A 12317-nucleotide genomic window follows, 5' to 3' on the forward strand; every position below is an offset into this window, starting at 1 on the left:
AATATAAATTAATTGCGAATAGAGGGACATACCCTGAAGAGCCCTTGCATGGTACCTAGGGTCAATGACATAATTGGGACATTATAGTTTTATTATACACTTATTGAATAGATGTAGTACTTAGTACTTACACCAAAGTTTCTTACTACACTGAGGCTTTAATGTTGTCACTCACTTGTAAATCATTTTGGATAAAAGCATCTGCCAAATGAACAAATGTAAATGTATTATTCATGTGTGCCATAAGAGATTAAAAATGTCATAAATTTTTGTCTCTGACTGAGAGCAGTATATAGGACGATAGTTATGTAGTCCAAAATGGAATATCGTAATTTAAAGGCAGTATGTCCTTGAATCAGCCACCAGAGGTCGGTATGTACCCACAGTGAGGAATAGCACTCCCACTCATATCACGTTTGCATTGAGAAGAGACTCCGCTCCATGTGCTAAAGTAAAACCTCTCCGGATTGGCTCTGGCTTGAACGCGGCCATCTTATGCACTCTGTCAACATAGGGACTTTACAAATGAATACACGATTTAACCAGAAGCTTTCCGGCACTGAGTGGGGGCGACACTGTACCGAAAGTACTGATACAGTGACAACCGGTGTTTTATCTTGCACTGAAATGTGACATTGTGGCAAATTGTTAGTGGTCCAATCACAGAGGAGGTCACTAATATGCAAATGTGGTGTTATCACAGTCACGTCAGCACCAGCGGTAGAGCCGCTGTGCCGTGGTCGCCAGCAGGAGTACAACTAACAACACAGTCACAACTTCGCCGATAACACTCTCTCTACATTGACGCCCGGAGTTGCGCTTTAGGGTTCTTTTCAGGTAAGAAATAACACGTCTTTTGATGATTTTGAGGGATGATTTACACTCGAGGGGTTCCGTTTCATTGAGGATAGGAGCTGTCAAATTTCTGACAGTCAGTCAGTAAGGCTCGCCTCAGCTGTCTGATGACACACCGCCTTGCTGAGTGTGTATCTTCCCGGTTTATAGAAGACTTATCCTGCCATACTTGTTCGTATTTGTTTCCCGTAATTTGGCATATAAAAAAGCAAATGCCATCGTACTTTCTAACAGTTTGCCGGCTAAATGAAAACGTGCGCGACTCCAAAGTAGTCCTCCGTGGTTCTCGGCCATGGTGGTCCTGAACTGACAGCGACCGGCCGGGTTCAGTCAGCACCGTACTTGAATGTGGACGCGGTAACTGTTGGCAGTGCCAATACGTCCACTAATACGTCAGAAATGAAAACGAAAGTCGGTCGAGAAGAACGGAGTAGTCGTATTAACATGGACACCATCACTGTCGACCTCTCCATCCATCTCCGGCCTCTTCCCCCTCCTCCACCTCGTCCTCTTCTTCTTCAGTGAGGAAGCGTCACGACAGTGACGACACCTTTTGAATCCTGTGACTTCCAAAGTGGAGGTTTGGCTTGGGGCACATGTGACTTATCTCAATAACCCGGGGCTAACATTTTAAATTTAAACGCAAATGTCCCACGCGCATTCATTTTGTTGGCGAGTAGTTGTGCATTAAGTGGCGCAACACATTGCCGCCTCATCGGCTTATCAAACAGCGTGCTCGCAGGAGTTGAAGCCATTACATGGTGAAGATGAAAAGGATGCTGCTTACTTCAGTGGTGAGCCCGGGGTCTATTTCATCAAAGTAAGACTTCTTATCAAAAATGTGAAGACAAGACGGACGTGTTTCTCAGTTTTACATGGTACGATTGTAACCATGTAGCACCAGTTAAAACACTTTAAGAGTCTCCTACTAAATGAAATGCGCTTTCGGTCACAGCAACACTTGCTTACTTACGCCAACATGGCTAACTTTTCGCATTTTCGTCTACAGGTAATGTTTTAGCAAATTTATGTTTATTTTCGTTACTGCTGGTGGGTTTCGTGCTGTGTGGAGTGGCCATTTATGTGACATCAGTCCCAGCTGGCTTCAATGGCGACCTCCGGACACTTATGTGTACACAGTTCATGTTGATATCAGGCCCGAGTTGCACGTGCCTGGATGGTGCTTATAGCGTCACGATATTGAAGGAAACAGCTGGAAGTCGGCAGAGGCTGAGGGGTCTGGTGTGTGCTTTTGGACTACACAGGGGGGTTTGTTAGCAGGGGCTTGGCTAGCAGGCTCAGGAATATGCTGTATTGATTCAGAGCACATGGCAAATATGATATAATCGTGTATCATTTTTTAAACATATTACACTTTTACAGTTTACATATGGTAAATGCTGCATCACCACCAATTTACTGTTGTAAATCCAGCTTGAGTGGACTGTTTTCTTTACGTCAGCTTTCAACTTGTGTGCAGCTGTGCCTCAGACTTACTTTGAATGTCACCAACCAGAGAATATCTCTCAAATAAGTGTTGGAAATAATTTCAATCAAGACAAATTAGTTGAATTTTCATGACATACGTTTTTGTGTTCCCTAGATGAAAAGACAGAAATACATTGTCAGTTGCTTGGCACAAACCCCAAAAGTGTCAGCCCAAGTGATTATTGCAAGTAAGTATAAATATCTTCAGGAACCTGAGTACAGGGGAAAAAAAACTCTTTAGATAGGAAAGCCCTTTACTAGAGTTAGAGATGGTGTAATTATCACTTGATTATGATTGGTAGTTGTAATTTTCTATTGTTCTTAAATTGCTCAGATACTTGCCATTATGCACATTTTCCTCTAATGCACTATTGTGTGATTTCACATGCCTCCCATTTTGCTTGTTGACAGAGTGTGAGTGAAATCATCATTATGTTGCCTGTGAATATGGGCAAGCAGGAATGCCACATTGTAGGGCAGTCACATGATTCCCTAATAAACAGGATAGTAAACAAAGCATTGGGGTGAACGTGAAACTGGAAGCACAACCTTAACTGAAAACAGGAATGGTTTCATGCCTGTGTGGACAGATTTTTATTGGGACCTGTTGGTGGTGATTGTCAGGGAGAGTGATAATGAGTATAGTACATACCTGTTTGCATGACAGTGAGCTATAGCAGGAACTGGGTGCAGCGATGTTACAGCGTTCTACTTCTCTTTACTCAGTTTATGATTTAAGTTTGGTTGAGGCTTCATGTTTTTAATAACTTAAATTACTTTACTACATTAGGGATGAAGCACTGGAAATAAAACTTAATGCTGCAAATTAATTAATGTCAGGTGTGAACTAAGTGTCAAGCACAGTGCTTTGTCCCTGGTCCTTAGAGAATTTCTGGCCATCACTAAAAATGAGTTAGTGTAAATGATTAGATTAAAATAAAGAGAATATATTCTCAAAAGTCTAATAACACCTTAGCTCATGTAGAAAAGGCATGTGCTCTTTGACTTATTAGATATGTGATATGACATACCACAGGTTTGAAAAGAGACTCAAAAGCATTAATTATTTCACATGCTGTAGACTGCATGAATCTACTCACAACCTGCGAATCAACCACAGTATAACGGGTATGGAAACAGGACACCATGTTGACTCAGTGGTCAGCAGAAGGTTCTGGGATCTAACCTGCCAACACCTACTGGGGCCTTGGTGGGTTTCTTTTTGTGTCAGCCCTATGATTGACTGGCAACCTGTCCAGGATGTACCCTGCCCCTCACCCAATGTCAGCTGTGATAGGCTCCAGCCCCCGAAAACCTCACAAAGATAAACAGGTGTAGATAATGACTGAATGGAAATGAAAACAATGGAACCAATAGTGATACAGATGGATAATATTGGTGTATTTGTTTGGTATGGGCCAAACAGGCTACAGGCCGAATTTAATGATTACATTAATAACTTACTCTAAATTTTGAAAAGTTGGCAATTAGAATCATGTAGTCTCAATAACCTGCCCTTACCCACGAATCACATTTTAGTGTAACAGCTAAAGCATGGTGCTTATGTTTGTTAAATATGACAATCCTGACAATGTTTGAAATTTCAAATTCAAATGAATTCAGACTGTACAAATACATTAATGGTGAACCTCAAGTTGGGATTTGAGGATGTTTAGCCACTTCCATGAATTGGCCACAAGAAGTACAACATTTCTGACCACGTGTGAATTTCATTACGTGCTTTCATTGTTAGTCGTCGTTGATTTATTTGGCCCATGACTCAAAATCACAAATGCAGGAGTTTAGGCTGCTGTAGTTTTGGATACAAACACCACAAGCAACACCTAGTGTAAGAAGGAGAATAATACATAAAAACCCCCCCAAAAAAACACTTTCTAAATGATGTATCAATAGTTATTTCAAATGTGCTATGATCAGTGAAAACAATTTAAGTAACCCTACAAGTTAGACTGAGACACCAGGGAAATGTCTATGCTTATTTGTGTTTCTGTGTGCCTGTGTGCACAGCAAGTCAGCATATAATGACTGACCTGGGTTAGCTGCTGTCATCTTCCGCTGGTCTGTGGTTGCAGAACACACACACATGCACACACACTCAAAGGGCCTCATCTGCCTCTGTCCCTAGCTGTTGAAATTCTATCAGCTGTCTGCACCTCCCACACATTCTGCAGTGGCAGGGCAGGCAGCTTCATTGGTTGTGGGGGTGGGGGGTTGAGGTGCGTTTGTGTGTATGTGTGTGTTAAAGGGGAAGGGGTACAGGAAGAGGCACCTGCTGGTGGCTGGCGGTTGGTTTGCACCAGCTGCTTTGCTACACACATGAAAGGCAGTGCTGATAGATAATTGACAGTACCAAATTTCTCCCAGACCCTTCTGACCTAACCATTACCTGCCTTTTGAAAGCTTTTTTTTTTTTTTTTGACACTGTGTGGAATTTAATGCAATTCTATCAACCAACAACTATGTATCACTGATGAAGAAATGGATGATAAAAAAAGATATGGTGTGAAAGAAGTACTTGATAAATTGTCATATCAGCACAGACTGATAATGATTCATTTGTGTGTTTGTGTGGTGGAGTTTCTACCGGATTACCCTAATGAGTAGCTTGAAGTGTGTTTGCAAACTGATCTTCTAATCTTTATTTAGATGATACATCATGTACTCTTCATCTTCTGATATTGATGTTGTATTTAAATTTTTTTTCTTTGTTTTTGGACAGGGACACAATATAATGGACATGCTGTAGCTCTGTAGAAAGTGAGGCTCATTGGGACCAGCTTGGATCCAGTGGCGTTCCAAAGGTTCCAGTTACCCTCAAGGCTCTGCCATGGACTTCTTTGACGATCCCAGCCTCTTTGTTGGAGGTTTGGAAGGACTGGATGAGGATGAGTTTCCCTCAGCACCATCACTTGTGGATGAGCTAAACCTCAGTGCTGACTTTGAACCCCTCCAAGTGGAGCCTTTAGGCCCAGGGAAGCACCAAGACATAATGCCACCAGTTTCTACCCAACAAGTCATGCCCACTTACAGTCAGCAGATAGATCACTACATTGGCATTAAAGCACAGAATCCTACGGGGCAGGCATTTTCTGGTCCTGGGGGCACAGGTGGTGTAGGCAGTGGCATGATGCCAGAGCAACATGGCCAGTACCACAATGCCGCCATGAGCCAAGTACCTCAGTCCAATGGTCTGTTCTGTAACAGTAGCAGTCCAATGTGGGGCAACCAAGACCAGAATGGGAACATGTACCACCCCATAGCTCAACAACAGCAGCAACATCAGCGACAACAGCTTTGTCATCAGCAACAGCCACTGCACAACCAGCAACTTCATGTCAGACAACAACAAATACAACAGCAACAACACCACCCCTGTCATCGTCAACAACAGGAGCAGCAGCACAGAATGCGGCAGCAGCAGCAGCAGCTACAACAACAGCAAAGTCATCAGCAACAGCTGTTAAACCAGCGCCAGCACCAACAAATTAACACGCAGACTATGTCCCTGCAGCAACAGCAACATCACAATTTTTCATTTCACCAGGGAGGTCAGAGCCAACAGCCAGTTCATCATAGTCAGCAGCGGGTTCAGCACCAACTAACTGTAGGAGGACCAAGGTTCCAATCAAGGGCTTTGCCAAGTAAGTCTTATTTAGATAGTCAGAATGCTTCTTTGAGTGGGACTTGCTTACAACCACATCAGCAGCAGCATGGTAGGTACCAGTTGACCAGGGGAGGCCAAGCCTTCTCTGGATCAGGGCCAGAAGACCCTAACCTGCCCTTCTCCATACATTCATCATCTATGGTTCACTCCCTGCCCACATGCTCAGTCAGTTCTGCCACTGCTTACCAACAAGCTCAGTACCCTGCTTACCCTGGAGAGCCAGAAATACCCAGTCTCAATCAGCAGTCTTTGTCCTCAGCCTCAGTATCTGGGCCCACCGCCATTGCACCCCTCACTTCCACAGTGCCTGAGCTCTCAGGGCCATTATGTCAGTTTCCATCCACCAGTGTTATGAGTCAGCAGCACACAAGGATCCCAGTTAGCCAGGCAGAAGAATGTCCTTTTCGGGCCCTACGTTGTTCCAGAGAAACCCAGGTAAACTGCAGGTCATCTGAGATGTTTGGTGAGTCTATGAGCTGCTACCCCAGCATGACCAGCCAGCTGCCTTCTGAGCAGCCCCAGAGCTGCGGGGCCATCAACACTAATGGATACCAGGCTTTGGGAGATAGTCTCCTGACATCAGACGCTCAGGATGGAGACTTGGAGGGACTACAGCCCCCTGACCTCCTCCCTGACCTACTGCCCCAGCTGGAGGCTGCTCTCAGCCAACAGGATGACTCCAACTGTTCCTGGGCCAATTCCAGCATGGAGGGGGGACATGAGCACAGGAAACCACCACCTGTTGATTACAAGGAAGAGAAGGTAATACATTGTTACAAAAAAGTATTTGCTTCATTTTTTGGTTTTTAGTATTGCACAAGCATGGCTGAATATTTTAGCCATACTGTAGCAGAGTAACCCCTTGAATGTAATATGCTCTTTGTCCTGAGATTCTAATTTATATGAACAGTGTGCATGCTGTCATTCACCCCTATTTCTACTCAGTTTAGAATACTTAGGAGAAGAGAGGGGAGTGAAGGTTAATAAGTTGACATTAATTGAAGAAATTAGATGTTATAAGTGCTTAATGTTTGCTGTACTAACTGAACATTTCTTTGCTGACATTAAGAGAATTTATATGTTTTTCCCAGTATATCATGGCAGAGAATTCAGTTTCTCATGTAATGTTTAACTAACTATCCCAGATAGAGCATGTGCTTGTCTAGTAGGAGACCTGCAATCAGTGGTGGAGTGGGGGAAGGTGGAGAGGCGGTACCTAGAGCCATTTGAAAGCCCTCTGAAAATGATAATGGTCTGTCCAGCCTGGCCTGCTCAGTGCGCTGACAGCAGGTCAGGACTGATTAGGCTAAGAGTGGCAGGAGTGTCTTCAGGACTTAGCTGTAAGCATACTTAGGGCTATATCAAGATGTGGGTCAGGGCAAGCCAGAGGCACTTGCACACTGCCTCAATAGTGTGGGGGAGGTTGCACGCTGTTGTGGTAGCTGCCACAGTCTTCTGTGTGTCTGTGTGTGTATGAGTGCATGTGCACGTGTGAGAGAGTGGGCGGGTGGAAAAGAGCGTGGTGAAGGAGAGTGGTAAGCACTTGAGGGAGGGGGAGGGGGTTTGGGAGATGGAGAAAGCAGTAGTTCATGGAAAAAGGAGGGAAAGAGACAGAGAGGAAGAGCATGAGAGTGAGAAAAGAAGCGAAGGGGGAGGTTGCGAGAATGCATTAGCTGGCTGTAACAGGCTTCAGGCGGTTCCTGGACCTCAGTTGGCTGGTAACTTAGCAGCATCCACACAGCCTCCTGGCCCACGAGTGACACATGACCAGCAGCCAAAGCAGCAGACGTTTCATCGTGTTCTGCACACTCACATCCATGTGTTGCTTTTTGGTAACATTTGTGTTATATTTCAGCATTGTTATTACAGAAACAATGTATGGTAAACATTTATTTGCAAGCAGCCGAAACAGATTATCTCAAACTAGACACATGCACATGTTAATAATTCACACTTTTCTTCCATTAAAGCATGTATGTTTTTCATGTTTTCATGACATTACATTCTCTTACCAACCCTTTTCTAGTGTGTCCAACAGATTATCGACAATTTTACAGTAATAGTTTGAAACCAAACCTATGCCCATGAGCCAAAACACAACCTGTGTGTTGATTACTGCCTCAACTTTCCCCCAACAGGCAGCAGGTGACAACAAAACTGGTGGTCTGCCTAAACCAGAGCTCATCCACACAGGCTATTTGCCCATCTGCAAAGGTCCTTGATTGAATTGGGCTGTGAACCACAGCCATACGCATGAGCCTCTCCCTGTCTGTGTCAACATCCAGCCCTGTGTTGATGCTTACAGGCTGACTGTGCTATTCATGTGCACTGATGTGTGAAGAGCCTGCTGATAGTGTGTTTGCTGAACAGGCAAGGCATCAGGGGATAGCTGCCCACTCTTCACTCCCCCACAGTGAATGTGGCTAATTAGGATTTCCAATGGTTGTAATGGTCAGCTGCAGCTGTGATGAGCACCCGGGGTTCAAGATTGAATAGTTGTCCCAGGTTGCTGTATTCAGAGGTTAAATTGAGTAAAAATAATGTCTCGGGCCCTGTTGCAATGGATCTAAATTCAAATGAACAGATGTGTGTAGAACTCTCGTCTGTCCCATTAATCATTTCATCATTTCATTTCACTGTTATGGGTTTTCTCTGAGGAAGTAGTTCAAGCTTGCAGGCATCAAGCACTCCAGTGAGACCCATCTGAGCTGCATGCCACTCTGAAATGCTTACGTGTACTCATGTGAGTCAGCAGTCAGTCTTTTTGCTGTGACTAGTTAGGAGCGCAAGACTGACATCTTTGAGATCTCTCTGCATGTTAAAGTGGCAAACAAAATGGTTGTGTGATATAGATCAGCCAGAAATAGATTTTCCATCTTCTCATTTCATCTTGATCGTAAATAGTTTCTCAATTGGATTTCCAGAAAATGTACTGTATTATATTGTACATATTGCAGTTGTTTAATTATGGTTGTGCATAGTGGGATTTCAACCTTGGACATCCAATTGTAGTTTTTTATACTCTTGATCTTAATGTGTCTGAATATGGATTTGATAGACCGACATATGGTTACAGATTAAACTATTTCCCAAAGGCAAGAAGGAAACTGGTTTTTGAGATTTGTGGGGCAACATCAGCACATTCAAAACACCCCTTCCTAGTGTAGTCAAACTGAAAGAGGGTGTCTGCCACCCTGATTTCAGTCCCACCCTTTGGCACCAAAAGAGCCATCATCAATTCGCCATCAATCTGTGTCCTTTCTGTGCACACACAAAACAGGGTCAGCAGGAGAAATCGAGAAACCAGAGAACATGTTTAGATGAACTTCAACCGCTGATTACACTAAAGTCCGTGTTATGCAGCTGGTCTACAGTTACACGTCTTTACAACTGCTTCCAGTTTTTTTGACATGAGTGTATTAGTGATTTGATTCTGCAGATAAGTAAATTTAAAAACAGACTAGTCCTGGAAAAATTAACAGTTGTCAGTTTTTCGTAGTTGCTGTTTAGTCTCTCTTGGAATCTCTCGTGGAATCAGGTTTTTACCATGGGATGCCATATCAGTCTCACTGCATTTTAATCTATTCTGGCAGATCCGTAGCCCTTATTTCATTGTCATGATACTTGAATACTTAATGATCAGCTTTGCAAATTTTTGCCCTGTTCCTTAACTCTGCTGCTTGTAATTTTCATCAGATGAAAGTCTGATGGCCTGGACTGCTGTAGCCACTGCAGGCCCCCTGGTACTGACACTGACCAGGTGCCTCCTCTGTGCCTGCCTACATCGCTGGCTTAGATTCATTATCTGACTGGGTGTCGCTGCTCACCCCTCTCTACCCTGCCATGGCCCCAGAGCTGTGTTGCCAGCAAGCAAGTTAGGGTATATGTGTGCTTGCTGCGTCAGTGTGACATGCTAGCTTTGTTGCTTCCTGACCTCTGTGAAGTTTATATAACTCCTAGCCAACCAGCCGAACAGACTGTGCAGGCAATGCCATAATCAGCCCTGAAACCTGACACCATGCATCACCCCAGCACTCACCCCACCACCCACCATGCCCCACACACAAACACGCACACACGCACATTTTGAACACACACACACACATCTCTGGGAAACCTGCTGCTTCTGTGGTCACATGGTGATAGGCTGTCTCATTCACACACTTTCCCTGATTACCTCCCCCAACATCTATACACAACACCCCCCCACCCCCACTCTTGCCCCCGCCCTCTCTTGCTCGCTCTGTCAAGTGTTCTATGTGTTTGCATCCGGCCTCATTTGCCTGTCTGTTTTGGAGGCCTGCCAGATAAGGGCGGGACAGAGGATAACTAAGGGTCAGAGGTAAACAGGAAGTCAGGCGGTCTTTGCTGTGGGCGGAAGGGGAGGGCTCTGTGGAGAAGGAGGAGGAGGCGGGGGAGGAGCTGAGAGAGGAGAGGAGAGGGAGGAGGGAGTTTTACTTGGATTGACTGTGTCAGGAGCATGTGGGAACGCTGCCAGCCCAAACTGCACAGTAGGTCTGAATTTAAAGTATGCTCTTTTATTCTGTTTGTCTTCCTTTCCTTCTTTCTCTTGCCTCCTTCTCTATGGATTAAATGGCTTTGAGTATTTTTCAGGGGTGATGGATGGGTGAGTGTTTGCTCAGTGGTCAAATGTGGAGGGTTTTTTTGTGTGTGTTTGTGACTGGAATGTGAGCTTTTTTGGTTGTGACGTTTGGCAGCCTCCTTGAACTTGTGTTAACCTTTGACTGGCAGAGAGGGGGAAGCTGGGAGCTTAGACAACCACAGTGTCTATGAGCAGACAAAGACCTGAGTTTGAGGAAGACCACATGAAAACCACTTGTAAATTAGCCACAGTGTAGGGTGCAAGAGAGGAAATTGGAAAGGCATGAAATGGTAATGACCTCTTTGCCCTTGTGTTTATAACTGGCACAGTGGTTGTGGTAGGAGGAAGAGACTGTCTGTGAGAATCGTGTAATAAAACATCTTAATATCAAATAAAGTTTGAATAAAACTAGCTATAGTAAGGCTAGTTAAAGTTAGTGGGACTCCATTAGGTCTGTCCTTCTGTTCCAGCTGATACATGGTTGTCTTTGCTACAGTTTGACTTTGACAGAAGTTAATGTCGGTCATGCTGTCCACAGAGACGACGGTTGGCTGACTGGTTACTGATTTGTAAGTTCAGCAAACAGGTTTGTGTCATTAGGAAGTCATTAGCTAGTTGCCATGGACTCCAGTGTTGTAAGATGAGACTTTGTTTATTGAGTGTTATGTGTGTATTTTACAACACATGATTTCTGTTGACAGGACAATTGACTCAATTCTTGACTTCAATTCACTGTTCATTTTTGAAGAAGAAAGTTCATTGGTGAAACTGATACACCATTAATCTATCATTACTCATTGTGTATTGAGACAAGCTACAGTATCGCCATACAGGTTCACAAAAAGGTAACTTCTAAATAAACAAGGATAAAAAAAATTATTTTGGTTGTAGAGGTTCAAAAATATTTTGTGGTTGACAAAATTTCTTGAATGGCATGTAAGGATATATTTTAATTTACCCAGTGCTTAAAAAGTAGTTTACAAATTTCTTTCTTGTGTTTTCCATTGTAAGATATTGCAAAAATGGTTCTCATACAGTCTCATACAGTGTTATAACCATCTTGGTATTCCTGATAATGTCCAGGTTTCCTTGACTTGGGGGAGTAAAATGTGGCTAGACTCCTAAACATTAGCAGTATTAGCACACACCACCAGCTTTACCAAAACCAGTGTAGTCCCTTTTACCTTGATTCAGCTTTTTACTATGCAAACATGTTTATAGTTCAAAGTGTCTCCACTTTGCTGTGTGGAAAATTATTCATACGAGTGAAAGATTTAGATGATTGTTTGAGATGGCAATTGTATGAAACTAATTTACCTTTGTACCCTTAGTGAGAAAGAACATGTAGTCGTTTTTGAAAGCCGACAGATTTTTTATGTTTTTCTTTTTAACCTAATTTTTTGCAAAATGAACAGTCACCTTAACAGGAAATAACAGGAAACTGATACAAGACTCTTTAGATGTAGATACAACAAATCAGATACAAACCAAAAGAATCCATAATATGCTCTGTGTCGCTATCAATTGTATATAATTGTTGGTTTAGCAGACAATTTTGAAACGCCTCATCTGTTTAGTGTCCAAACTGCCAGTCAAACTTACATTTTAATTGATGTATAACTGAAAAATGTCATTGTTTGAAATCAGCTTTAACAGCCTGGGTGTGATTTCAAAGATATAAAAAAA

The 12317-nt window shown here is 43.3% G+C and overlaps 1 protein-coding gene across 5 annotated transcripts in view; it reads left to right on the plus strand.

The window, feature by feature from the left end:
- Positions 1-733: 733 nt before the first annotated feature.
- Positions 734-12317, plus strand: part of chd9 (chromodomain helicase DNA binding protein 9) — a 68066-nt gene continuing 56482 nt past the window's right edge. For 2 of the 5 annotated variants that reach the window (XM_056380616.1, XM_056380623.1), the window contains exons 1-2: positions 1460-1675; positions 5084-6790. In XM_056380616.1, the coding sequence (XP_056236591.1) occupies positions 5192-6790 (1599 nt within the window). In that variant the 5' untranslated portion in view covers positions 1460-1675; positions 5084-5191. Of the gene's footprint in view, positions 838-1459; positions 1676-4562; positions 6791-12317 lie in introns of those variants that run through there. The other 3 variants (XM_056380597.1, XM_056380590.1, XM_056380606.1) reach the window with 3 other exon arrangements.

The sequence above is a fragment of the Seriola aureovittata genome, chromosome 1 (genome assembly GCF_021018895.1).
Source record: "Seriola aureovittata isolate HTS-2021-v1 ecotype China chromosome 1, ASM2101889v1, whole genome shotgun sequence".
NCBI lineage: Eukaryota > Metazoa > Chordata > Actinopteri > Carangiformes > Carangidae > Seriola > Seriola aureovittata.